At 51.1% G+C, this 25796-nt stretch overlaps 1 protein-coding gene across 1 annotated transcript in view; it reads left to right on the top strand.

Annotated features, from left to right (window-relative positions):
• Nucleotides 1–25796, top strand: part of FAM53B (family with sequence similarity 53 member B) — an 83286-nt gene that overhangs the window by 12852 nt on the left and 44638 nt on the right. Inside the window, exon 3 of the mRNA XM_058544232.1 lies at nt 9718–10496. Within this exon, the coding sequence (XP_058400215.1) occupies nt 9718–10496 (779 nt within the window). The remainder of the gene's footprint in view (nt 1–9717; nt 10497–25796) is intronic.

Here is a 25796-nt window from a genome sequence, read left to right as displayed (position 1 = left end):
CAGAGACAGTGTTTTGCCTCTTGATTTCCTTTCTCACCTTCCAGACCATCCCCAGCACACCTTCTGTGCTGAACTGGAATTTCCTCTGCAAATAGCTTCTCTGGGGAAGAGCCATGTACATGACCCATTATTGTGTTCTTGACACAGGAAACCTTGGTCAGGTGGCAGCTTCTTGGATGTGGCCCTCCCACTGGTCAGCAGGCCTGGCAGGCAAGCTGGCCCCTGTTCTTGGCCATGATTTCTAGTGGGTGCAGAAAGGGGCTTGGCTGTGCTTAAGAGAATTCATTCTGTGCTGGGAGAAGCGGGGCTGCATGTGAATCCTTAGCACATGGCTACTCTGGGTCCTCCATCATTTGCCATGGGAGATGCTTCTTCTTGCTGACCCAGGGTCACACATGTACTAGTTTAATCTCTTTTGGTGAAATAAGGCAAGTGGGATGAGAGCAGGCTGCATTCACCACCACCCTTGGCTAATTGCACCCATTAGGTGAGTTCTGTATTGCAGAGACAGTGGACACTACACATTCCATTTTCTTCACCACTCAGGCGAGGAGAAGACCTGGCGATCAAATAATATGTGAGAAAGCACATGCAATATCAATTATTTCAAAAAGGCCGTGAGGAAAAGTCTTGTAAATACCAGTCAATGGGCAGAGAATAAAACAATTCATATGCTAAAAAAAACCTAGATGGAAACCCATAATTACTTTAGGACTTATGGTAATAAATTATTTATTAATGTAAATTATTTCACAGGCAAAGAACATAGAAGGAACTTGAGCAGAAGGATCATACATTATGTATAAAAAGAATTGTAAAAATATTATAGCAGCCCTGCTTGTGCCCCTCTGGTTCAGGTTTGTCAGCATTTTAATTATAAGCCCTTCCTGTCCATGTTTAATTACTTGGCTGTTAAAGTCTGCTCTGTACATAAAAGGGTTGTTCCTGGGGGCACTCTGTGTTAATTTCTACAGGGTAAACCCGTTGGCTGTGTTGAGCTGTGCAGAATGAAAAGATTTCACTTTGAGATTTGGTAGCTTTTGGTCTTTTAACTCCACTACTGTTTGTCGTTGAAAGTGGAACGCGATTGCCCCTTGAATGAAGAAGCTGGCGTTGGAGGTTGAGCATTTTAGGTTTCTTAGAACAACCACATACGTGAGTGAAACAAAATGACCAACAGCAGTACCAAAACCAGAGCCACTCAGGCCCAATTTCTGGTCTCTGCCACTTTGTCCATCTCTCAAAACAGAGCCATGTTGAATATGATCATTGGATCAGGGCCTTCTGTTAGAAACTGATTATTAACCAAAATAGGCTAGAGTGAGGCTTGTTTTCATTTTAAAAAGTATAGCCATATGCAACTGTGCATATGTATGATTTTTAAAAATTTACTTTTACTTTATTTTTATTTATTGTGATTATATGTGTGATTTTTCAATCTCTAAAACAGTTTAAGGTTTTTTCCATAGAGAGTGCTTTAAATTTCTCATTGCACTGTGTATTGGTTTCAGACAGTGTTTCTTGAATAAAGTACAGAATGGAAGGAGGTGCAAAGTGTAGTTGGCACATGATAGCTGTTTATGTTGACGAGTGAAAAGGGAGCCTCCCGGACTGCCTTCTCACCCGGGCTGGCCCGACCTGGTGTGGGGTGCGGGCCACAGTGGTGCCAGGACACGGGGAATGGTAACTGCCAGACTGACTTTGGGTGCCACCTGCCATGGTGCATTGCCAGGTTGCCTTGCGCGTGGGAAGGTGGTCAAGCCGGTCAAGTTAAGAGGCAGCCTGGCCCAACTGCAAGAGCGTGGCCACGGGATTGCAGCCTCTGTCCTTCACTAGCTGTGTGTCCACAGGTGAGACGTGACGCTGTTCTGAAGCTCGATTTCCCTGCCAGTGAGACGGGCAGTGCTGTGACGCCCCTCGAGATGAGTAATGTGCTTGGGTGACACGCTCGTGCTCTTTCCCAGCTTCAGCTAGGATCCCGGTGGAGTGTTAGTTAATTAACAGTTAATATGCATTTATTGACAGTTTCCTGAATAGCTCTCCCAGCTGCCAGTTTTCTCATCTGTCTAATGGTGCCAGCTTTACTCTGAGCATCGGTTTAGAGATGAGTCGCAAGCAGCTGTCCTTTTCCCATGCTCTGTGTGTACCCACAGCCAGGATGGGAATCCAAAGGAGATGGATGAAAGTGACCTTTCTGTCCCTTCAGAGTTTTTGTTGCCACTGCAGATACTAGCTTTTTCCCGCACATTTGTAAATGCCCCTGGAGGTTGGGGGTGTGGAGCAAGAGGTCTGGGTCAGAGCTGAAAGGGCTATCACAGCGCCCTTTTTAAAAGGCCTTTTAAAAGGTCCACCTTGCCTCATACAGATGGGGAGACTGAAGCCCATACTCTAAATGCCCAGTTTGGTATGTTTTTTTACACCTCTACACTGTCTGTTTGGGATTCCACTGGGCCTCTTTTTGTAAGAGCAAAGACTTCCCACAAGCAGTGACAGCTGCCCCAGGCCACCCCCACCCAGCTGGTGAGGGCAGGGCCCTGGTAACCACTCTGAACCCGGGAGCCTCTTAGGCTTCTCCCAGAGCCCCTTGAGCCAGCCTTCCTGCTTCCCTTGATGAGGCTAGTGGCGTGTTTTCTCCAGCCATCCTAATCCCTTGTCCTTGTGCTTTGGCCGAGGAGCTTGGCATCCTGTGTCACTGTCCCTGAACCCGAGATGCAGCTGACATTTTATGATTCATGACAGGTGAGAGGGCACAACCAGAGGCTGAGGCCTGGGCAGGCAAAGCCCGAGAAACTTTTCTTCCTGACACAGCTCTGAATTGAGTCTCCATTTCCCACCCCCCCCAAAGCCCCAGTAGATAGTTGTATGCCATAGTTGCACAGCCTTCTAGTTGCCGTATGTGGGATGCGGCCTCAGCATGGCCGGAGAAGCAGTGCGTCGGTGCGCGCCTGGGATCCGAACCCGGACCGCCAGCAGCGGAGCGCGAGCACTTAACCGCTAAGCCACGGGGCCGGCCCTGAGTCTCCATTTTTGTGGCACAGAGAAAGGCGCTCCAGTGGGCCAGGGGCTCTAGAGGTCATTTAAAAATAAATGACACCATTGTGGAGTAGCTCATGTCATTGCCCTGCATGTTTTTCCCTCGTGTTCTTTTCAGAAGATAGGTTTAGTAAAGCTGGCTTCAGAAAGACACCCCTTGAGTTTCCCATTGAAGGGTGGGTGACCCCCAAATCAAGCACAGAGTCCTTGCAGCCCCGAGGCCAAGTTAGCACAACCCAACCCACAGGGTAGAGGAGAGACTCATCGTCAGCACAAGTAGACAGGTGTGAAATCCAAGAATGACTCAGCCGGTCTCGATCTGGCTGGAGGCCTGCTACCCGGGCCTGGGAGGCTGCAAGAATCTTATAGCTTGGGTCTGTGCTTCAGGTGCTTAACCTTTTCTAGAAACCACATTCTGCTGTGGTTATGTCACCATAAGGCAGCCTCTAAAACACAGCATAGAGATTTCCAGAGCTGTAACTCTCCTCTATCTTTTGAACATAAGAAAGCTTGTAGTCCCCTAAGAATCTGGGCCCCTGGGAATTTCCCTTCAAGTTTAAGAGCAGAAATGGAGACAAGAACATTTGAGGTCAAGTGCTATTTGTGTTCCTCTGAGAGTTTTCTTTCTTTGAGCTCTAGAGCTGTGCACCTAGCAGCCTTCTGTCCTCCTTCATCAAGGGGTCGCAAGACAGAAGCCTCGTGAGTACGGTTGGGGGATCCAGATTCTTGTCCCCATGTGTGTGGGCATTGGCTTCTCTTGTGCCTCCCAGGGTCATAGTAGTCTTCCCAGACACCAAGCTTGGTCATCAAGCGTCAGCTTTGAAAGACACCTTGGCAGTCACCTAGTCGTTCCATCTGTGAGAGAACTGGATGGTTTGTGTGATTTTTTTGTGTGTGTTTGTGTGGTTTGCCCTCCCATCTGTAGGCAGAGCCCTGTGTGTGTTTACACTACACACACATATCACACACACTCCCATGTATAATCTCAAACTTATGAAGATAGGGTCAGCAGGGAAATGGAGCAACTTTAGATGTTCCTGAAGATTAAAGTGGTGGAGGTGGCATAGAACTTAAATGGCCAGCTCCAGTGCTCTCAGACTGTGCGCTGTCATGCTGTCCTCATGTCTGCCAGAGGCTTGGTGTTGGGGACTTCCCTGAGAAGCTTTAGGCCACAGCATGTCTCAAGGAGAAGGTGGGAGGCCTCACATTCTTCCCCTTCACATGAGTCGTTGGCTTCTCAGGCCTTTTCCAGTGGCTCTCCATCCAGAACATGCTGTGTAACTCAGGTTCCCCACCCCCTGCTATGAAAAAGGGACCCCTAGGTACTTGAAGGGTAAGGTTATCCCTCTCCGTAGCTCCTCTTTGTGTTATTGGCCCAAAACAAAACAAACACCAAAACACCAACTTTGAATGATATTCTGAATCTAAATTTGTAGAGACCGGAATCATCAATCCTCCGGAAGTTTCCTGGGTGTGGCTGGATGGTTCTGACTGGGCTGCCACTCTGACAGAGGTGTTGGAGAAGCCAGGCCCCTGTGTAGCCAGTAGTCTAGAGCAGTGGTTCTCAACAACTTTGCATTAAAATAACCTGGAGAGCTTATTAAAATGCAAATTCCTATTCCTAGAGATTCTGTTACCAAGTCAGGGAGTGGGCCTAGGAATCTGCATTTTAGTACCCGAAAGGATGCTCTGAAACCACTCTGTGAGAAATCCTGGCATAGAGCACACGGGTTCCCATTCCAGCCAGGTCCCACAGAGATTGGTACCCAGTTGCAGAAGCGCCGAGCCTCAACTGTACAAGCATTCTCCAGTGTTGTCATCATAGTCATGACGGCTGCCATCATTGAGAGCCTCGCAGGCCCTATCCTGGGCAAATATTTAGTTCTCATAAGAGCTCTGTGAGGTGGTTACTATCTATTACCCTCCTTTGATAGATGAGGAAACCAAGGCTCTGAGAGATTAACTTGCAGAGTCGAGGTTTGAACCCAGGTCCACACGCATACCCCCACACCAAGTGACCCCTGCTCCGTGGACTCCCCACGTCCATAACCATTGTCACTTCTGAAAGAGTTATAGTTGTTTTTGCAGAAGTGATATTGAATGGAGGGGCAGGGGCTTCCGGCGTCCTCTCCTTGGAGCCCTACTGAGGCCGTTTGTGCAGCATGACGTTGGGGCCTAAAGCTCGGGGCGGTTTGCCATTAAAAACTAGCTCCTATTCCTGTTTCTTTTGTCTGGTGACCTGACCCAACAAATTGCTTTCTGTTCTCTGAACGAAGGGGGAAAACACAGGAGCTAAACATAGCCTCAATTGTTTTTACTTTTCTTATATTGTACTTCTTGAAATGATAAAGATAGAAACAATTAAAATATTATCTGCCCTGCAGACAGAACAAGTGGCCACCTGGCTGGTGTTGACACACAATAGCAGCACTCCACATCGGGCAGTGCTTTGCATTTTCAAAGTATCTTAGACGTTATTCCATCAGCCAGTCCTCCCAGCTGCTTCATATACAACCATCCATGGCCCTGGTGGGGTGGGGAGATCAAGGCAGAGCCCAGGTTGGATCTGCCTGCCCAAGGAAGGGTCACCTGTGCCCAGGGCAAAGACAAGTGAGACCAAGTGAGCACCCATGGCCTGCTCTACAGCTTTTGTCTGCACGTCGTCCACTCCTTCTTCTACCCACCACCGGCTAAGGTCTGCTGTGTGTCAGGCTCCGTGCTGGTCACTGGGGAGCCATGCTGGGACTGTGCTTGAGAGCTTGTGTTCAGCAGAAGTAGTAGACATGTGAGCAGATAATTGAGGTTCAGTTAACGTATGAACCATATGAGTGAAGATCTAGGCAAGGAGTGTATGGGTGTCCAGGGCCGATACGGGGAAGGCGTATCTGCAGAGGAGGTCATGTTTGAGTTGGCTTTGAAATGATGAGTAAAAGACTGTTGGTGGAAGGATAAAGGCATGGGAAGTATATTCCAGGCCTTTACAAAGGCATGAAGGCTGATGTTTAGGGGAAGCTCCAAATCCACCACAGTTGCCTTGTACTTGTATGTAACCAGTGGACTGAGTTGAGAACTGACTCTCTTAATCCTCCCTACAACAGAGAAATCTTATATGTTGAGATCATAGAGGCTTACTCTTTAAAACAGAGTGGAGTAGTTCCTGCAGGAAAGCAGAAACACGTTAGAAGTAGCCATCCAACCCCAGTCGTCACTGGGAATTTGATAGTTAACCTAAAAACAAATTGAATGCCCCCCCCCCGCCCCCCACATATAGATGTTGCCTGTACTCATTCCTGCAGTCCAGTTGTTAAACTTTAGTTTTATAAAGAATTGCTGGCGTGTAAGAATTACTCTTCAGGGCTGTGTCCACAGAACCAGGAGGAGTGTGGTTTATGGGCTGTTTCAGGGATTTTCAAGGATGATCTTGAGCCTGATTCTCATCTGACTTCTGATGCCACAGGAAGTTTGGTGTGCCTGGAGCGTAAGGTCTCCTGGGAAGTCGATGAGTAGACGGGGGCCTGGATGCCAGGCTAAGATGTTTGCATTCTTTCTGCGAGGCAATGGGCAGCTGCTGAAGGGGGTGGACCATGACAGGTGTGGGCCTTAGGAAGTTCTCTGGAGGCAGTGAGGAAGTGGGACTGGATAGGGAAGCCCGAGGGGTCCAGTCAAGAAGCACCAAGATCATGAGATGGCCACGGGAGAGGAACAGCACTGCCAGATGAGAGAGAGAAAATGTTCGTGCTTAACTGGCTCCCAAATCCCCTTTCTTCTCGTGATTTCCCTAGAGATGGGGAAAATTCTAGGGCAGTGAAATAAAAATGGAACAGAAAGTGGTAGCCTCTGAGGATGGGATCAGTCTCTTAATTTCATGGGTTTCCCAGGGCCTGGATGAGACACATTCTGTAGTGTACCTCAGGCTCCTTAAGGGGCTACTGTGCTGCCATCTTGGGGCCCTCACTGCTCTGTGGCTGGGCCCACTGGTTTCTTCCTCAGTCTACCACGTTCGTGGCACGTCTGGCGCCTCAGTGCCTTGTCCCAAAAGAGAAGTTGGTGGCCAGCATTATTCTATGGGAACTTCTTGAAAAACCAAAGGAGCAAACCCAGAGGAGGGTGGGGTTGTCAGCGTAGGCGTGACCCTGGCACAGCACCAGCAGGCTTGGTGGGTCACGTTCCCCCACATATCTGGAAATACATTTGTCCTTATAGGAAATATAGAAGAAACTGTAGGAAAACGAAAAGGAGAAAATATAAGTCAACCAGCCAGCTGCCAATCGACTCTGAACATTTTGGTTTATTTCCTTTGTATCTTCATGTATAACATACAGATTTTACTAAATCGGAATCATGCTGTCTATACAGTTTTACATCCTGTTTCTTTATGCTTAGCTTTACATCATTAACATTCCCCACATCGTTGATATTCTTTGCAACTCTGCTTTTTTCATACTCCATGCTGTTCCTTGATACTTTCTTTAACTTGTAGGACATTTTCGTGGTATTCACCATTTTGCTATCACTCATGTTGTTTTGAAGAACGTCATCATACATAAATCTCCACTTTTTTCTGAGAATAACTTTTTTCTTCCAAATCAGGTAACGTGCCTCAATCAATGTTAGTTTGTATTTCTTGTAATTTTACTTTAGTGTTAGTTTACTGCACTTACACTGCTGACAGATGTCAAATTGAAACTTTTTTAACAGAACGATAAATACTCGAGGGGTCAGGGTCGTGGGTAGTGAAGACATATTTTGAACAACATAAATGCTACTTGCAAAAAGGTAATTTTTGGTAATAATTTATCAAATTTAGTTAAAGGAACATGTATTGAGATTTGCTGTGCATCAGGCCCAGGAAGATTCAGGGATGAGATGAATTGGACATTTAGCGATAGTCCTGCCTTGTTCCCAACTGGCCTAACTGGGCTTAATGACAGCCTTTCTCTTACACCTCCAGCTTCTGAGGCCCTCCCATGGAAGCACCCTTTGGACAGATCCTCCCGTGCCCCCTGCCCAGGGACCCAGCCTCTCAGGCTCGGTGTCTCATGACTGTCAGAGCATCACATTTAGCCCTGATTGGGGTTTTGCTTTGGCTCGTGAAGCTCCTTGTGGGCCTCATCGGTCATTCCCTTTGAACCTGTCAAGAAGCTGCTGCTTGTGACACTCAGCACGGGGTCAGTCCCTTGGGTGTTTCTCAGTGCCCTTTGTGAAGTGGCCACTGAGAGGAGAAAGATGTAGTCCTTGCTGCCTGGAGGTTACATCACAGTTTTCTGAGTCAGCGGCCCATCTTGCATGACTAGAAAACTCCTTGAGAGCAGGGCCACTGTCAGATTCCCCTGTGGTTCCCCTCAGCACTGTAGTGTGGTGAAAAGAGTGTGGGCTTTGGGTCGGACCAGCCTGGGTTTGCATCCTGTCATTTGTTAGCTGTGTGGCCCTGGGCCACTTACTCAACCTCCCCAAGCCTCGGTCTCCCCATCCGGGCAGTGGCTGTGTGGGTTACCCCGCCCATGGTGGATGCTCAGTAATTGATGGCAGTGTCGTGAGATTCGGTGTGCATTAAATACCTGCTGAATATTGTTTCAGGTTTTACTTTTGTCCGTCTTCTGCCTGCCTGACTCAAGCCATAGTTTTCTCCATATTCACATTTGCACAGTTGATAAATATATAGAGATTAGAAAAAATAGAAACATGCTAACTTACTGATCCCTGGCAGCACAACATATTTCTCAATATTGCTTTTGTATTATAAACTTGAATACAAGAACTATGTCAGATTTATCTTTGCTCTCCTAAAATTCTCAGCACAGTGCCTGATTCCATAGTAGAAAAACAACAAATAGTTCTTGAATATTTTACTAAAATAAAGGTTCAAGTGCAAAGTCAGTATTTCATAATATGATTAACTCATTTATTCATACGTTCAAGTGGAGACTTGAATATGTAAGTTTAAATTGTACCATTAAGTTTCTGCAGCCCAAGACTTGCTCCTACAGATTTTAACCCCTTTAAATATCCTTGATTTCAGGGAGAAATCAAGTGAACATGAGGAAGGTACTCAGTGACTGGCAGCTACTGAGGTTGTTGATGTTGTGGAGGGGACATAGACCAATAAAAGATTCAGTTTCTATTATCAGCAAGTATTTTAAAGATGGAATTCAGATGAACTAACCTGGCAGCGCCCCCAAGCCCCTTTTGACCTTGACCCTCTGAAATACCAAAAGACTCATCTTTGGTCGTGGTCTTCTGCCAGGGCGTTGAGGCCCGGCCCAAGAGCAGCAGAGCACTGAGGCGAGATGTAACAGACATGTTGCCCCAACTCTGCGGCTGGCTGGGGGAGGGGTTGGGGCAAGTCGGTTTCCCATCCATAAAATGAGAAAGCATTTTGGGTGAAAAACATTGCTTTGGACTTTCCTGAGAGGCAGTATAGTATGTTGGAAAGGAAACAGTATCAGGCATCCTGGGGGATACCTGGATCCTAGACCTCACTCTGCTTCTAACTCAACGCCTTGGGACTTAACGTCCCCTCTCTGAGCCTCAGTTTGTCATCTTTAAAACGAAGTTGGACTGGATGGTTTTTAAAGGACTTTCTGGCTCTAAAATCCTGTTTAAAACGGGCTCTTGGTGAGGAGATAGAGGGCTGGCGTGAAGGCTTTCTCAAATCCTGTTTTCTCTTTGTCATTTATAAACCAGAAAATGACAGATGGCGAGACCTGGACAGGAAATGCCCTCTTCAGATCGACCAACCAAGCGCCAGCATCTGGGAATGCCTGCCTGGGAAGTGTCAGGACAGTGCTCTGTGGCACCGGGAGGCAGCAACCGCCTGCGCAGTGACCAACTTGATCAAAGACCTCAGCCTCAGCGACCACAATGGGAACCCCTCAGCACCCCCTAGCAAGCGCCAGTGCCGGTCACTGTCCTTCTCTGATGAAATGTCCAGCTGCCGGACATCATGGAGGCCCTTGGGGTCCAAAGTCTGGACTCCTGTAGAAAAGAGACGATGTTACAGTGGGGGCAGCGTCCAGCGCTATTCCAATGGCTTCAACACCATGCAGAGGAGCTCCAGTTTCAGCCTCCCTTCCCGGGCCAACGTGCTCTCCTCGCCCTATGACCAGGCGGGCTTTCACCACCGATTTGGAGGCCAACCCTGCCAAGGGGCACCAGGCTCAGCCACCTGTGGACAGGCAGGCGACATCTGGAGCTCTGACCCGAACCCCATGGGAGGGGGCCGGCTTGACATGCAGCGGTCCCTCTCTTGCTCGCATGAGCAGTTTTCCTTTGCAGAGTACTGTCCACCCTCAGCCAACAGCACACCTGCCTCAACGCCAGAGCTGGCGAGACGCTCCAGTGGGCTCTCCCGCAGCCGCTCCCAGCCATGTGTCCTTAATGACAAGAAGGTCGGCGTTAAGCGGCGGCGCCCTGAAGAGGTGCAGGAGCAGAGGCCTTCCCTAGACCTTGCCAAGATGGCACAGGTAAGAGCCCAGCTGCATGGAAGGTGCTGCAGTGGCATCTAGGTGCTCACTGGAGCCTCTGCTGGTCCTGGGCCATCCCAGGCAAGTGCAGAGTGCCAGTTTCAGAAATGCCCAGGAGTGGGTTAATTTTCTTGTTTTTTAAATCCTATTGAAAGATGAAATAGAATCTTTTTTTTTAAGTGTCTGTTTTTCTCCATTTAAAATCAGAAATACTCTTTCTCTGTGGACACAGTGCTAGTGGTTTAAGAGCAGATAGATGGTGAGAGGCAGGGCGTTGGCAGGCAGACCAGTGTCACCAAACACTGGTGATTCCCTTCCGGCACTTTGCTGGATCCTCTCCCAGGAACCCATCCCTGCAGCCACTGTAAGAAGGGCTCACACAGGCTGGGATTGAGTGTCACTTGGATTATGCTGATCCTGAGATCAAGGGAGTGGGTAGTGGTTTTAGAGACTGCGAGATGGAGGAGGCACTTATTCTTTTGATTAAATTGTCGAAAACGTGAGACCGACAAGAAATTGTGATCACTTTCCTCTGTGTCACCTCTGTAATCGTCCTTGCTTTTTGCTGTAGGCAAGGCCTCCGGCTGTGTGCCCCGTCACTTGCACTTTATCTTCTGTGTCTTGGAGCCCTGCCTCGTGTTAACACTGATCTTGGGTATTGATTTGAGTGAGATGAACTTGGAGTTAATACACTGTTTATCAGGAGTCTCTAAGCTTGAGCAGCGCCTGCGTTTGGTTCTTACTGGGGAGGCCTGAGGATGAGAGCATGGCGGTGAGGCCCAGGGAGTAGAGTTGGCCTTTGTGACCCGTCCACTCAAGGATGGGTGGCTGTGGTGGGTAGAATGCGGCGCTCTGGGTTCTGTGTCCAGGAGGCCTTCGGGTGCTTAGTGCTGCGGTTTGACCATGGTCTTTTCCGGTCTTGTTATGTGAGCATCCGTCATCGCTGGGTTTGAAGGGGGTGGAGACCTTGGCAGTGAGGGGCTAGCCTTGCTCACACAGCATGTGGCCACATCTGGTCAGGCAGGCTTGTCATGGCCGCTCCTTTTCAGGCAGGCACGACGGCCTTCCTTCAGTGCCTAGTGCTCCTTTTTCAGCTGGGCCTCCTTTTGTTTTAGAATGAAAATGCAGTTTCTGTTTATGAAGTTTGCTTCTCTCTCCTTTAGTTCCCCCTCCCAGCCTAGATGCCCCCTCCACCTCGAAAAGAAGAAGTGTAGGTATCTCAAGTCTGGAGCACACACCTGGCCCCAGAGTCCAGACTTTCTGGCCACCTTTGCTCAAGAGCCCAGGCCCTGGCTGGCACAGCTGGAGGACAAGCTCATCATGTGCTTTGCCTCCTCCATGCCGTGGGGGGGTCACTTGGGGAAGAGCCCAGAGGAGGACTGGGCACATGTCCATCCTCTGCCCCTCATTTTCCGGTTTCTGTTTCTTCCATCCCTGCTCCAGGTGTGTCCCTCTTTTTCCTAAGCAGAGGACATTTTTTACTTTACTAGCTAGACAACAATCAAACACGTTCATTTACGTTGGACACGTGAGTGGAATTTTCCCTCTCTGGAGAAATTTAAATAGGTAAAAAGGCTGGAAAGGTGACAGATTTGGGTGACTTCTTAAGGAAATTCAGGGCCCTGAGTTCTGGGTGTGATAAATGGCTTCAGTTAAATTTTTAATGCTGAGCTTATTATATTAGCTAGTAAGCTAGATAGGTAATAAAAACAGCTTACACGTGTTATTATATTTTACCAGCCACAAGTTGGAATAAGACCTCTGGCATCACTGGAGACGTTTCCTGTCCTCAATTGGGTAGAAACCGTTTAAAAATATATTGCTCGGTGTGCTGTGCCCAGAGGTATAGATCGCTTCATGGCTCCAGGCAGGCCTCCAAGATGCTGAGGAGGCCGCCCTATTCTGCCTGGGGAGAGTAGAGAAGGAGAGTATTCTGTCTTTCCCTGGCCAAGGCCTTGGGAGGGCAGAGTCTGGGGAGAGTAGAGAAGGGGCCCCTGGGAGTGTGTGTGCGAAAGGGCCACAGCCAGAGCCCCGGGGGTGGACCCTGAGTGCCCACCCCACCCCTCCCCCAAGCATCTAGACCCCTGGCAGCCCTCTCTCCATGGGGCTCTGCCTGCTTGGGCTCCTCCACCTGAGGATTTATGGCCTCAGGAGGTAGGCCTCGCTTTTCCAGGAGCCTTGAAAGCCAGGCCCAGGGCAACCCCTGTGCATTTGAAAAGAGCCCTAGACCCAGCCTGGAACATGTAGGGCCCTATGCCTGGTACCCTATGAGCTGGTGTGTCGCTGGTGTATAGGAACCTGCTTATGGCCAGACGACAGCTGACGTGGGCTTTGCTGCCTACAGACCCTAGCCTGCACAGGCTGTGGCTTTACTCAGCATTTGTCACTCCCAGGAAGTGAGCAGGGTCGCACATCTGTAGAAAGGTAGGCTTGTGCGATTGTTGGCTGCTCCCTCTGCGTTTCCTGCCATTGTTTTCCCAAGCTGGCTCGTGGACTCTCTTTCATGGGTTTTTTGATCTTGGTTTATACATTCACTTTTTTGGGGGGTTCCAGTTGTTGTCAAAGAGCCTCTTTGTGCATGGGTTCTGGGACCAGATGCCTGAGAGCCTCAGTTTGGAGGTGCAAAGTACCTTTGGAATGACTGGGAGTTCTGATAAATCCCGATTCCCTAGAGGCAATGACTGGGCCTGGGACCTTCAGACCTCCCCAGGGTTGTGTGAGCACGAGGGGCTTTCCTCTGGCCATTAGTTAGGGCACCCAGAGCGAGGATGGTAGCCCAAGCCCCTCCAAATTGCCTGCAGAAAAGGGACCATGGAGAGAACCCAAGAGAGTCAGACCAGCAGGGGAGGGCAGAAGCTCTGAGGTCCAAGGCCCTGCCCTTGTGCACACTGACGGTGAGTTTAGCAGGAGCAAGTCCCCTGGGAGTGGGACACTGCTGTGAGATGTAGGCTCCAGGCTAGAAGCAGAGGGTGTGAGATTTAGATGTGACCTCGGACCTTGTCCGTTCCAGCCCCTCCTGAGGAAACCGAGGCCCTTCTAGAGCATGGTGTTCACCAGTAGACCCGCATTTGGCGGAGAGGGACATCAAGAAATCAGAAGGCCTCCAGAGGAAGGGCAGGAGGCTGGCAGCCCTGGGCAAATTGCTTAACATCTCTGTGTAGCAAATAATACCACCATCATCACCAACAACATAGGACTGTTGGGAGGAATAAGGGAAATAATATGTGTGTGTCTGCATGCATGCACATATGTGTATGTGTGTATCTATATATGGGTGTGTATGGGTAATATATATATATGTGTCTGCATCTATTTTGACATATGTATGTGTGTATCTTTATCTGTCTACACGCACACACCACCTCGTGCACTGGCTGGCATGTGGTGAGTGCTGACAAATATTTATTATCATTGTCACAATTGCAGGGCTTGGGAGGGAAGGCATGGGCTTGTTCTGGGAGACGCCAGAGCCAGAGCTGGGCCTGGAGGGTGACGTTCTCAGAGGCACACTCAATCCGTTATAAGGACTCCCTTTTTGCTTTATTTGTCCATCTTTTTCCTTCTGTTTTTACCCTTCGTTTTCGGTCCTTGCCCTTTATTTCTTCTTGTTTGTTCTTCTTGCTTCATCCTTTTCTTTTGAAAATGGGAAGGAGGCCTGCCCTGCAGCTCAGCGCAGCCTGCGGTGAACTCCATGCTGGGAACTGATGGTTGTGACGGAATCAGAAGTGCCATCCATTAGAGGAGGTTGGCTGTATGTGAGTGTTCTTGTCTCACATCTGTTCCCTGTGGAACTAGAGTGGAAATGACCCTGGGAATCCTCCAGACGCCCCTCCAGGTGCCCTGTCCTTTCTCAGCCACACCTTTGGGGCACAGCTGTCCAACCGGCCGGCAGTGGTGGCTCTTATCTCTTGCAGCATTGAGGCTGGGATGTGGTGGATGGCGGCTGGAAGTTGCTTTCAGACTGTCTTTGCTCATGTCTTCTTAAAACCTCAGTGCCCAGCTCATAGGCAGGGATGCTGAACGAGGCTACAGGTGAACCAGCCATCTGCGTCCTGAGTGAGGGAGGGTGATTATAGTGAGGAGACCCCTACGGGGAGAAATGACACAAGGACCCAGCCCAGAAAGGCCCACCCCTCCCTATAATTGTAATTGCAAGCACTTGGTTCACAGAGCAGGATGCTCAGAGGCAACCCAGAGGACCAGTCTGGCCCCAACCCTGCCCAGGTCTGATTCTCCTGACCTCCCCACACGCTTTCCTCCTCATGTGGCCTGCTGAGGCCCCTTCTGCCTGGTGTTTTATGTGAAACTGCAGCCTCCCTTTTGCAAAATGACAATGTGTGCCATTGAGGGTAGGGCCCAGCCTGAGCATACGAGTAGTTTATTAGGAGGACTTTTGCTGACGTTATTAGTTACTGCTTTTTTGAGACCTAGTTTGACCACCAAGTGTTCGTTGACTCCCAGCAAGACCTGAGCTATGCATGGCCATTTAGACATGGATCACATGTGTGTGAACAAAGATTTCAGAGAAAGCAACAATTAAACATTACCCGCTGAATGCCATGCCCTTGGGTGTCATGGTCCTTGCCGTATTTTTGACTCCAAGCTGGTCAGCTTGAAAGAGCAACAAATTGTATTTCTCAACAGTGCTTTAAACAGAAGCAAGACATTTGTGAGGAGGGGTCGGGATGCTGAAACAGAGGTTTGATTGATTGCAGCTGCCCACACACTGAGTCCCTGAACCTCCCAGAGCAGGCCTTAGAACAGGCAGCAACTGTTGTGTTAGCAGATGTCTGAGGGGCCCATGAAAGCTGGCTGGGGGCAGTTTGGGGTAGGAAAGAGGCATGAGGTAGAAACTACGCCAAGAGCTGTGGTCTTGCAGACGAGTCCAGGAGAACGGGATTGGCCCGGGCTGAGGGGGCTCTGATGGGTGAGTGGTTGCACCAGGAAGTCGTCAGTTGAGTTATCTGAGATGCATATCAATAACTTGTGGTTCTTCACTGGCAGGGACATCCCTGGGTGAGGCTCCCTCTGGTCAGCCTTCTACTCTCCATCTTCTGTGCCAGTGGGGGCCGCCTTTAACGAGGGAGTGGCTCTTCTTGGCCACTGGCTGGAGTGGCCTTTAAGACCACTGGCTGCTCGACCTTCTTGCTCAGGCAGCCCCAGCAGCTGTAAGCCAGCTGTGCTTTTCCTTGGCAAAGTCCCTGGGCTCAGGCCTGGCTTGCCTGCACCTTTATGGCCTTATCCTGTCTGCTCTGCCAGCTGTCGGCCACTTCGCTGGTTTCAGTTTCCGGCTGCCTTGCATCCTTAGCACCCCTCCTGCTGGCATGGGGAACGTTCTGACAGCAAGCGGAGAAATCCAGGGGTGGATCACCCTTTACAACGTGGAATGCAGACAGCCGTGAAGATCTGGTGAGGGGTAGGCATGGAAAGCCTTGGAATCCCAACTGGAAGGAAAGAAATGCTGAATAAAAGCAAAGGGAAAAACCACTGTGGGCACATGGGACTAGTTGCTTCTGATGAGGAAGCAATTAGGATGGGCTTGAACAAAGAAGAGAGCTTTTAAGACCTGGACCCTCAGAGCTTATGGAGGCCAGGGGGTGGTAGCTCTGGGCACTGGTTCAACGCACGTCCTCCCTGCTCTTGACAGACATCGCTAATCAATCGTAGCAGTCTTTCCCGTTGAACTCAGAGGAAGTCTTAGAATCCTCCCCTCAGTGATCTTGGCAGCCATTACTAACGGATCTGCCATCTCTTCTTTTGTCTATCCCCTCGCTTGAGGGTGCGGCCTCCAGAATCCAGGAAGAGTCGGTGACTTGCCCAAAGCCACGTGGTTGGTTAGGAGGCTGGGAAGGTTGGGAGGCGGGTTCAGTGCCCTTCCTGCTACAGTGCTTCATCCTTGGTGAGGACCACCCAGTTGGCCTTTCCAGGTAGCCGGCACTTGCAGGACATAGAAAGCGTGGAGGTGAACAGTGTGAGCTCTGGAGTCCGATGGGGATCAGTTCCCCATTCTGCCACTTTTGAGCTGGGTGTTCTTGGGCAAGTCACCCTCCATCAGCCTCTGTTTCCTTGTCTGTAAAATGAGAATGATAGTACCTATTTCTCATGGGCGTGGGGAGGAGTCACACAGTGTGGATCTGGCCGTGGTTGACACTCAACCCATGTCGGCTTCAACAAAGCCCTGCCCTGCACCCTATCTCCTGTAGCTCCTGTTCCGGCACTCAGCTGGGCCTGCCACTCCTGGTATACGTGGTATCAGTGCGAGGCCTAGGTCCTGCCAGCGGTGGAGTGGGTCTGAGCCGGAGCCAGGAGACTGGTTTCAGCTCTCTCTGGTCTTTCTGTTCTCTCAGAAATACACGTGTCAGTGACACCATAGAACCCCTGAAGAGGGTTCTCATAATTTGAGGAAACCCCTATTCAGACACCTGGGTCACTCCTTGCTGTCTCCAGTCGCAGTCACCAGGTTGCATAAGCAATTTGCTTAAGGTCCTTCCAATCAGGGACGAGTGTTGACACAACAGCTTTGATCTCCCAGAGAAAAGAAAAATAGATGGAGTTCAGCTGGGGACATGCCAAGGAGGCAGCTTTTAATGCCACTCGGTGATTTTCTGTGCTTTAATTGAGAGCCTTTCTGAGCAGAAGGGTGTTTCAGAAGACATGAGGTGATGAAGCTCTGGGGGCACCCAGGGCTTTCTGGAGTAGGGGCCTCTGCTTCGTTAGCCAGTTGCTCAGTTAATGTGCTTGGAGCTTGCCGGGTCCTGTCCTCAGGAGGCCACAGCCTGTGGGTAGGGGGGAGAAGGAACCTTCCCAGCTGAGGCACATCTGAAGACATCTCCAGTCCTGCTTCATGGAAACCAGAGTAGGAAGGGCCTGTGGACCCATTGGCCTTGACTCTTTGATCGGCTTGACTCCAAGGGCCCACAGAGGAGGGTTTAGAGACATCCTCACGTTGCTCCCAGCCTGCTGAAGAAGCAGAGTGTGGGGTGAGACACGAGGAGACAGAGGCTGGTGGAGAGTGGGGCCTCATGCCAGAGCCCTGTGTGGAGCGGGCTCAGTCTTATCCTGGGCAGCTTATGTAACCTCTCTGTGTCTCACTTTCCCCATCTATGAGGAGGGGTAGCACCGCCTTCTCTCGTCTTATTGCTGGCAGCATTAAAAAGAGTTTATTTGTACAAAACACTCGAGCTCAGGCCTGTGTTTGCCCGGGGTGAGTGCTCAGTAAGAGTTAGCTGCCATCATTGCTATTGGGAATCCCATTTTAGGAGTAGGGAGAGAAATTTGTCAGAAGGAAGGAGCTGCTCTTCGTCGAATGTGGCCGATCCTCACCAGGGGGATTCTTTGTCGCTGCAGCTCTGAGGTTCTCAGTCACATCCCTGCTCCCCAGAGGAGAGCCTGGAGCCCAGAGGCTTGTCTGAGGGCCTGAGTTGAGTTGGTGAGTTGCATTGTTGGGGTTTGAACCCAGGGCTCTCTGACCCCAAGGTCGGGGTTTTGCTCTGCTGTGACATGGTAGATGCTTCCCATATCACAAGGGAGACAAAGTGTGGCCTATCGTTGGAACAGAGCTGCATTTGGAGTCAGAAGACCTGAGTTGAGACCCAGCTCTACGCTGGCTCTGTTGTGACCATGAGCCAGTTGTCCTGCTTCTCTGAGCCCCAGATTTCTAACCATATGCACCTCTGCCCAGTGTGGCTGAGAAACTGCGGCTAGCTGCAGCTAGGGGCCTCTCCCCGGAGTCTGAATCAGTGGGTCTGGGCCAGGGCCCCAGTACCTGGGTGTTTTGGAAGCTCCCCAGGTGAGTGGGGATTTGGAAGCAGCAGAGGTGGGCACAGCGCAGCCCAGTGACTCTACAGAGGCTGGGGGACGGGCTCGTCTCATGTGAAAACTGCGTTGAGAGTTGAGGCCCCTTGGTCAGGAGGAACTGGCTTAGCCTGGATTAGGAAAGCTTGACCTGGAGAAGGGATTCAAGAGCCCAGTTTTCTAACTTCTGAGTCCTAGGACGGGAGTCTCCTGAGCCACTGTGCCTAGCAGAGCAGTGGTATCCCACCTACTAGCGAACCTTCCAGAGCGCTAAAGAGGGTTTGGGGTTGACTTATGCTGAGCTGGGGACGTAGCTACCTCAGAATTGTCTGGAAAAACATCTAATGTGTAGTGTTGGGCATTTCCGAGGCAGGTCCTTGTGCACGGGTTGTCAAAGGCAGGTCTGCTCGCTGTCCCGAGTCTTACGTTCATCAGCAGAGTGAATGACCAGGACCCAGTGTGGGTGTTTATGCTCTGTCCAGATGCTGTGTGTGCTGGGTGTCTCTGGTCCCTGGTAGTGTTTGAAAGAGGCTAGGCTTCCAGAGTATTCTCATAGAGTGCATTGGAATCAGTGTGACGAGGGAAACAAGCCATGAGTCGGCCCTGGCAGGAGAAGTGCATGTGCAAAGGTTGGAGTCAGGAAGGGGGTGGGAGGAGCCCCTATGTGGCTGGAGCAGAGTGGATGGGGTGGGGCACGGGGCCCGAGCACAGTTGGCCTTCTTGGCAGGTCCTCCAAAGACATTTGGCTTTTATTCTGAGTGTAGGAGGAAGTGTCAGCGAGTTTTAAGCAGGGGAGCAACAGCCCTCCCAAAAGAGCTCCTTCTGGGTGGAGTGAGCAGCATGGACTGAGGGGTTTGGCGGAAGCAGGAGGCTGTTGGCACACATAGTAGTGGGCTAGACCAGGACAGGGGCAGTGGACGTGTTGATTCGTGTTAGAGGCTCAAGCCTTCTGGAGGTGAGACCAACAGGACCAGCCGATGGGTTAATCTTGTTGTTGGTTTCCAACCCACCTATCTGGGCAGCGAATCAATCACCCTGCTCTCCAAAGATGATAACTTCCTTTAAGCTATCCTGTTTCGTGTTTGCTGATCATATGTCCCTCTTGTTATCTAACCTGCAGCCCTCACTTTAAAGGCTTGTGTTTCTTCTTGATCTGTTCTCAGTAGAAATGAAGTCTAGTCAATCACCATGATTCATTTTGTTTCCACAAGTATCCTTGAAGCTGTCCCACTCCCAAATCCGTACGCATCAGTGCTTTGCCAGCCCACGCTGCCCTTTCCCACCTTGTGGAAGCTCAGTTCCTACCCTTTCCTGTCAGCCCTGTCTCTGAGCCTCTGACTCATTTGCTGGAGATTCTCTATCCTTGTCCACTTGAAACTGGGTGCCCCGTTCTGGACTCGGGCTTGAGAAGGCTGGGGGTGGCTTAAGGCCACAGGAGGATTCTCTCAGTTTTGAATGCTTGTCATGCTGGATCTCGTCTCAGCTGTGCCACATCTGGTCTGTTTACAACAGCTAGGGCAGCGTCTCCAGAAAATGAGGGGCCCGTGATGGCCTCTCTGAATCTACTCAGAGCTGCGTCATCCCAGCCCAGCCTGGAAGGATGCAGAGGAAGGGGGTGCTTGACAGACCCGGAAGGAATACAGCATTCCCTGTCTTATTCCTGCTTCCTTACTAGGGCGGGGATAATGCCTCCTGGGAAGGATCTCCAAGGCCTTGGTGAGCCTTGTGGGGTTTTGAGAGCCCCAGGGAAGTCCAGAGACAGGGAAGCACAGGAAAGTGTCACCAAGATGGACATGTAATTAATTATAAGCCAGGCCCAGAGCCAACAGGTTTGACACCTGCCACTGGCTTTACCTAGTACAGGCCATTGGCTTTCGTGGGAACCAGCACTGAATGAAACCTTAGTGTAGCCCATTTTGCCTTTTGCGAGACAGTCCTCTGTTGTCCTGAGCACGACATCGTAGGATCTCCCCTGTTGACATGAGTCATTTATCTATAACATTTTTATGGTATTAGCTGTCCTGAATTACTGCCCTTTCTTGCAGCTTCAGGCCATAGTCGAGAACTAAAGAAAGCAAATGCCACACAGGAGGGCAGATCCTTTGCTGCAGTCCCCAGGCCAGCAGGAACTTGGTTTGACTGGACTTGAAGTGGGTGTTAATTGGCTATTTATGGCCAAAAGATTAACAATGCCTCCTTTGAAAGTTAGGCATAGTAGAACTCTTGGATAATTCCTTTTGGGGAGGGGGAGGGGTAGCATTTTTTTCTCTTTTGGAAAACAAAAGAAATGATTGGTTCCAAAATATGACGCAACCACCAGAAGCTGCATTTGCGAGCAGTAGCAGTGAGCCCACATCAGTCATATGTCACAGAAGGCCACCAGGCGCCCAACACCTTCCCTGAAACAGTGCAGGGTCTCATAACGCATTTAATCTTTGTGGAGCGGGTGGGGGCGGTGGGGGTGCTGCAGCGGTTTTTTTGCCCGAGTTCTGTGCGAGGAGAGAGTGCAGCAGGCTGCCTGGATCATCCAGGGCCCTATCTTGACAGAAACCACCCTGTATGTCACAGAGAATTCACTGTGAACAGTTGCTAACTAGGTTTCTGAAGAACGCAGAAGCCAAGACGCGAACACCAGGTATCATGGAGGAAGCAACTGCAGGAAGCTGCTCCCACCTGGGCTGGGTCAGCAAAGGGAACAGGCTCAGTTCTGAAAGCTTGCTTGCTTAGTGTCCACAGGCCCCCCAGGGCTGGGACCCAGACCCTGAGGAGGGGGTGCTGGCCCGCTGGGGCTGAGGAAAGGGGGAGCGATGAAGTTGGTTCTGCATATGTTGGAAAAGCTGTGAACTGGAGGCAACTGCTGTGAATGGGGCAAACCGCTCCTGCTGGGTCAGGAAGCATGGCTAGGTGACAGTGACAGCCACAGGAAGCAGACAGGAAGACGCAAGGCCCTCCTCCCTCCTCCGGCTTTGGGGTCTCCTCTAACGCTCCTATTGGCAAAGCCTCCTGGGGAGCAGATGGCAGAGCCCTGCCCCCTGAGGAGAGGACAGAAGTGGGGGTGGGCCTGGAGCTGAGACACGTGGGGAGCTCCAGGATCTGAGCTGCCCGTTGCTGCCTGTGGGACCACCTGCCCTTACTTCACATAACTCCTACATCTGAGGGACTGGCCAGAGGGCAGGCTGTCAAGATGGGGCCAAGCGTGCTTCTCTCACTACCATCCAGTGTCCTAGAGCATGAAGCTAGGGATCTGTCCTCGCTCTCTTCTCTGCTCCTTGCCACTTCGTCCTCACTCAGCAAGTGCTTACCTGGTGTGTGCCGGGTGCCTGGCTCTTGGCTAGGCCCTGGGGATATTTTTGCAAGACACACATGATTGCCACTTTCATGTAAGCTCCGTTCTATATGGGGAGTAGGTAACAAGCAAGCAAACAGCAGGTGAGATTGGTTCCCATGGTGAAAGTGCCACGAAGGAAACAAATCAGGCGGGCGTGATCGGGAGTGCCGGCCAGGAGGAGAGGAGATGGCAGTGCCTGGCTTTAGGTTGGAAGGACAGAGGAGGCCTCTCTGAGGAGGTCTTTTGCGCCAAGGGCCAAATAATGAGACATGTTCAGCCATGCAAAGGTGTTGAGGGAGAGCGTCCTGAGTGGAGGGAAGAGCAAGCACAGGCGTTGGGAGGTGGGATGGGCGTGGCAAGTTTGTGGCGAAGCGAGCTGATGTGACTGGGTCTGAGCAAGGGGGTGTGCTGGAGGGCCAACAAGGGGGGTCAGCAGGGCCAGCCCGGGCGGGCCTTGCACTAAGCCCAGGAGAAAGCCAGCAGTGCTTCCAAGCCAGCATCTGATGTCATTCACTATGTCTGGGACCCACTGGATCAACTGCCTTGGGGATTTGACCTCAGACTGCACCTGAGGGAGACTGTGGTGCAAAGAGGTCATGGCAAGAAGGCGTGTGAGGGAGAAACCACACTGAGGGAGGCACTGAGGCAAGGATCCCCCGCGCTGGGGGGCTCGGGGGCTGGAGGGAGTAAGTCAGGCGCCTCCTGCCACATGTCTCTCATGGTGGAGTGCCACCTCCCATCCCCTGCTGCTGGCCAGTGGCAGCGCGCAGCCCTTGGCTTTTCCCCTCTCCATATTTTTACACGTCAGGCTGGCTCTGGGAAGCGGGTTCCTAACTGCTAACTGTACTGGCCCACGTTTGCAGGGGCCTTGGTTGTTCTGGGCCCTCCCTCAGGTGTGTGGTCCTCTCACTGACCTTGGGAGGGGCTTCTCTCCCTCCTCTTCAGGGATGAAAATTGAGTGTCAGCTGTCTGCTCACCTGCTGAGTGGCAGAACAGCGACTGGAGCCCTGCTCATTCTTTAGCCCCCACGGCTCGTGGGCCATGACCTTTCCAGAGGGCCCCTTCCTGGGGTGAGCTCTGCCACCACTTGTGAACCACAGGCCTAGGCGAGTCTGGGACCCACTCTAGGCTTCGAGTTCCCTGACAATAAGGTGGGGATGGTGACATCCTCACCATGGGGCTGCTCACAGCCTTTGGCCCAGGGCCTGGTGCCCAGGACATTCTCAAGAAGCATGGCTGTTATTTATCATACGCACTGGGCCCATACGCCGATGAAGTGGCCTTGAAATTCTAATATTGGGAGGTCCAAACCTCGTCTCCCAGACTCGTTCTCCTAGCCCTTGGGCAGACTGTGCATTTCTTGAGCTGTGAGTTTTCTGGCTGGTAAACAGGGCCCTGGGGGCTTAGAGAGGCTCATGTATGGCACAAGGGCCTCTCTGAGAGAGCGCTTCAGCTCTGTGCGGCAGTGTGGTTCAGCCGTTCTGTTCCAGGTCCTTCCGTTGTACAAGGCTGGGGCACAAGGGAAAACGGCCAGCACTCTGACACTGCCGTGCTGAGAGGAGGCACCTGGAAAATGCCGGTTATGTCCCTCAGGTGGACCTATCCAGAATTTGGGATAATCCTCTTAGTGCCTAAAGCAGAGCCTTGGTTTCCTGTTTTTTGTGACTTGCTGGAAGATCTCTGATTTCTGGGCTACTGCCATCCACCCCCCCCACCCCCAAAGTGGCTCTTCCTGATGGGGAGGAGAGGGGGTCCCAGCCGGTCCTGCACTTGCCCAAGCCCAGGGTCTGGCTGGCCTCCCCCTCTCAACCTCCTGCCAGCTGTTCCAGACGCAGCCCCTGGGCATTCCTCTCCCTTTTCTCCTGGTCCCGCTCATCCTCCCCGAGAGGCGCCTCTGAAGTGACCGGTGTGCCTGGGCATGGGGAGAAGAGGCATGAGAAATGGGCTTTCTGTGAAAGGAAAGTTCCTAGCAAACCCCTTACTGAGCTGACTTGGCAAACAAAGTGAAAGGTGGCTTTGAGGGTTGGCTGTGGGGGCGGCTCTGCCAGGCCCAGCCCAGGGCTGTGCTCACACTTGCACAAGGAGTGTAATGGCCCTCGCAGGCCCCCTGTCATGAGTTCTCTTCTTGCCCTGTTGCCCCATTTTCTCGCCTGCATCTTTCTGATGTGGGCACCCAGCTTCTTATCTTGTCTTACCGTTCTGTCTCGGAGCATCACATGTCCCCCGTGGAGGGGTAGATCCTGCCCCGGTGCTCAGTGTCATGGTCCAGCTGTTCAGACAGTTCTAACTGCACCCACTCTGGGAAAGCACGTGTGTCCTGTAGCCCATGATGGTTGGGACCAGCTTGAAACAGGCCTAATCCACCTAGAGAAATTCCATCTCACTTTAATCTGGAACAGTCTTGGACAATGGAATTTTCCAAGAATTGATGGCAAATAAAAACGGGAACAAGTATGCAGGCTGGGGAGCTAGTGGAAGAAAAGACCCTTTTATGTTGGGTACAGGCCTGCTCAGAAACAGCCCATGCAAGAGAGATGCAGCACAGTGTGTTTTAGCAGAAGTGGGCTGATTATGCAGCATTCACTGTTTGGCAAGAGAACGGAGATGGCATCTGAAATGTGGTGAGGCTAATTGTCGCTCGGCAGAGACACCAGAACTTCAGCGTGATGCACACAGGGAAACTAGGAGCAAATACATGTGCCAGCGTCTGCCCCAAACCTGGGGTGGCAGGAAATGGAAGGCAGGCCCTGGCCTGGTTCCCATCTGGAAAGGGTCTGTGCTCTAGGGCCAGATGGGCCTGGTGTGGAGTTTCGGTGTGCCACTCATCAGCTGGGTGGCCCTGGGCAAGTCACTGTCCTACTCTGGGCCTCAGTGTCCTCCTGCATGATGTGAGGATTGAGCACGTGAGCATACTTAAAGCAGGCCTGGTGCACAGTATGCCCTCAGGAGGTGTTGGCCCTGGGATCCTTGTTGTCACCACTATCATTATTATTATTTCTTTGACCTATTATTGCTTGTGACCTTAAAGCAGGATCGCTGTTTCTTACAGTTTTCTCATTGGAGGCACATTGTCATTAGCTTGACGGGCAGCCCGGCGAAGGAAGCAGCACTCTGCCTGGAGGCCCAGGACGTGCTGGGAGGCTGGACTGGGAGGGTGGGGAGGGCGGGTGCCTGGGGACAAAGCGGGTGCTCCAAGGACAGCCTCTGAACACACAAGTGGAGTGAGAGGCAGCAGCTGTAGGGCTGCTAACCATCGGCAAGTGAGGTGGGAGCAGATTTGCAGAAGAAGCTCACCTATTACATTTTCTCCTCAGAATAGCCCTGTGAGTTGGATGCATCTGACCTGTTTTAGAGGAGATAACTGAGTCTCAGAGGGTTGACATCAGCTTCGTCCAGTGGAAACAGAATCTGAACCACAGAGATAATTTAAGATTTTCTTTTTTTTCCCCTCTTTTTTTAAGCTTCAGTGTGTGGTTGTGTATCCTAGTTGTTAGTTTAATTCTCTGGGTGAGCCGCCTGGTTCCATGACTGGGAAACCAACCTGGGCCGTGGCGGCAAGAATGCTGAATCTTAACCACTAGACCACCAGGGCTGGCTCTAATTTAAGATTTTCTGGGAGCCACAATTCAAAAGAAAAAAGGAACAGGTGAAATTAATTTATATTTTATTTAACCCAGTATATCCAAAATACTGTCATTTCAACATGTAATCAATAGAAATAAATCATTAATGAGATACTTATATTCTTTTTTTTGTACTAAGTTTCTGAGCTGCGGGCTGTGCATTACACTCACAGAACATCTCAGTTTGGACTAGCCACGTTTCCAGTGCCCAGTGGCCACATGTGGCTGGTGGCTCCTGTAGTGGACAGTGCAGGGTCAGATCATTTGCGCAAGGTGACACTGCATTAAGTGGCTGAGCTGTCAGACTCGGGAGCTTATGGCACAGCAGGTAGAGAGGCTTTGGGGTGTGGACATAAGAGATAGGGCTGGGAATCAGCCTTGGTTTAAGTGACTCGGCCCCGCCACTCAGACCCTTTTTTGGGTAGGCCCCGTGTGCCAGCTGGTAAAGGAGGGGGCTTCCGAGAGGCCCCTGCTCTGACCCCTGTGCTGGGTTCTCCGGGACTGCACTCTTTGCCAGGGCACCAGCGTCAGGGGAGAGCAGGCCCCGGGAGGCCT

Source organism: Diceros bicornis, chromosome 6 (assembly GCF_020826845.1).
Source record: "Diceros bicornis minor isolate mBicDic1 chromosome 6, mDicBic1.mat.cur, whole genome shotgun sequence".
NCBI lineage: Eukaryota > Metazoa > Chordata > Mammalia > Perissodactyla > Rhinocerotidae > Diceros > Diceros bicornis.
Note: the sequence above shows the minus strand (reverse complement) of the source record. Positions and strands in the feature narration are given on the sequence as shown.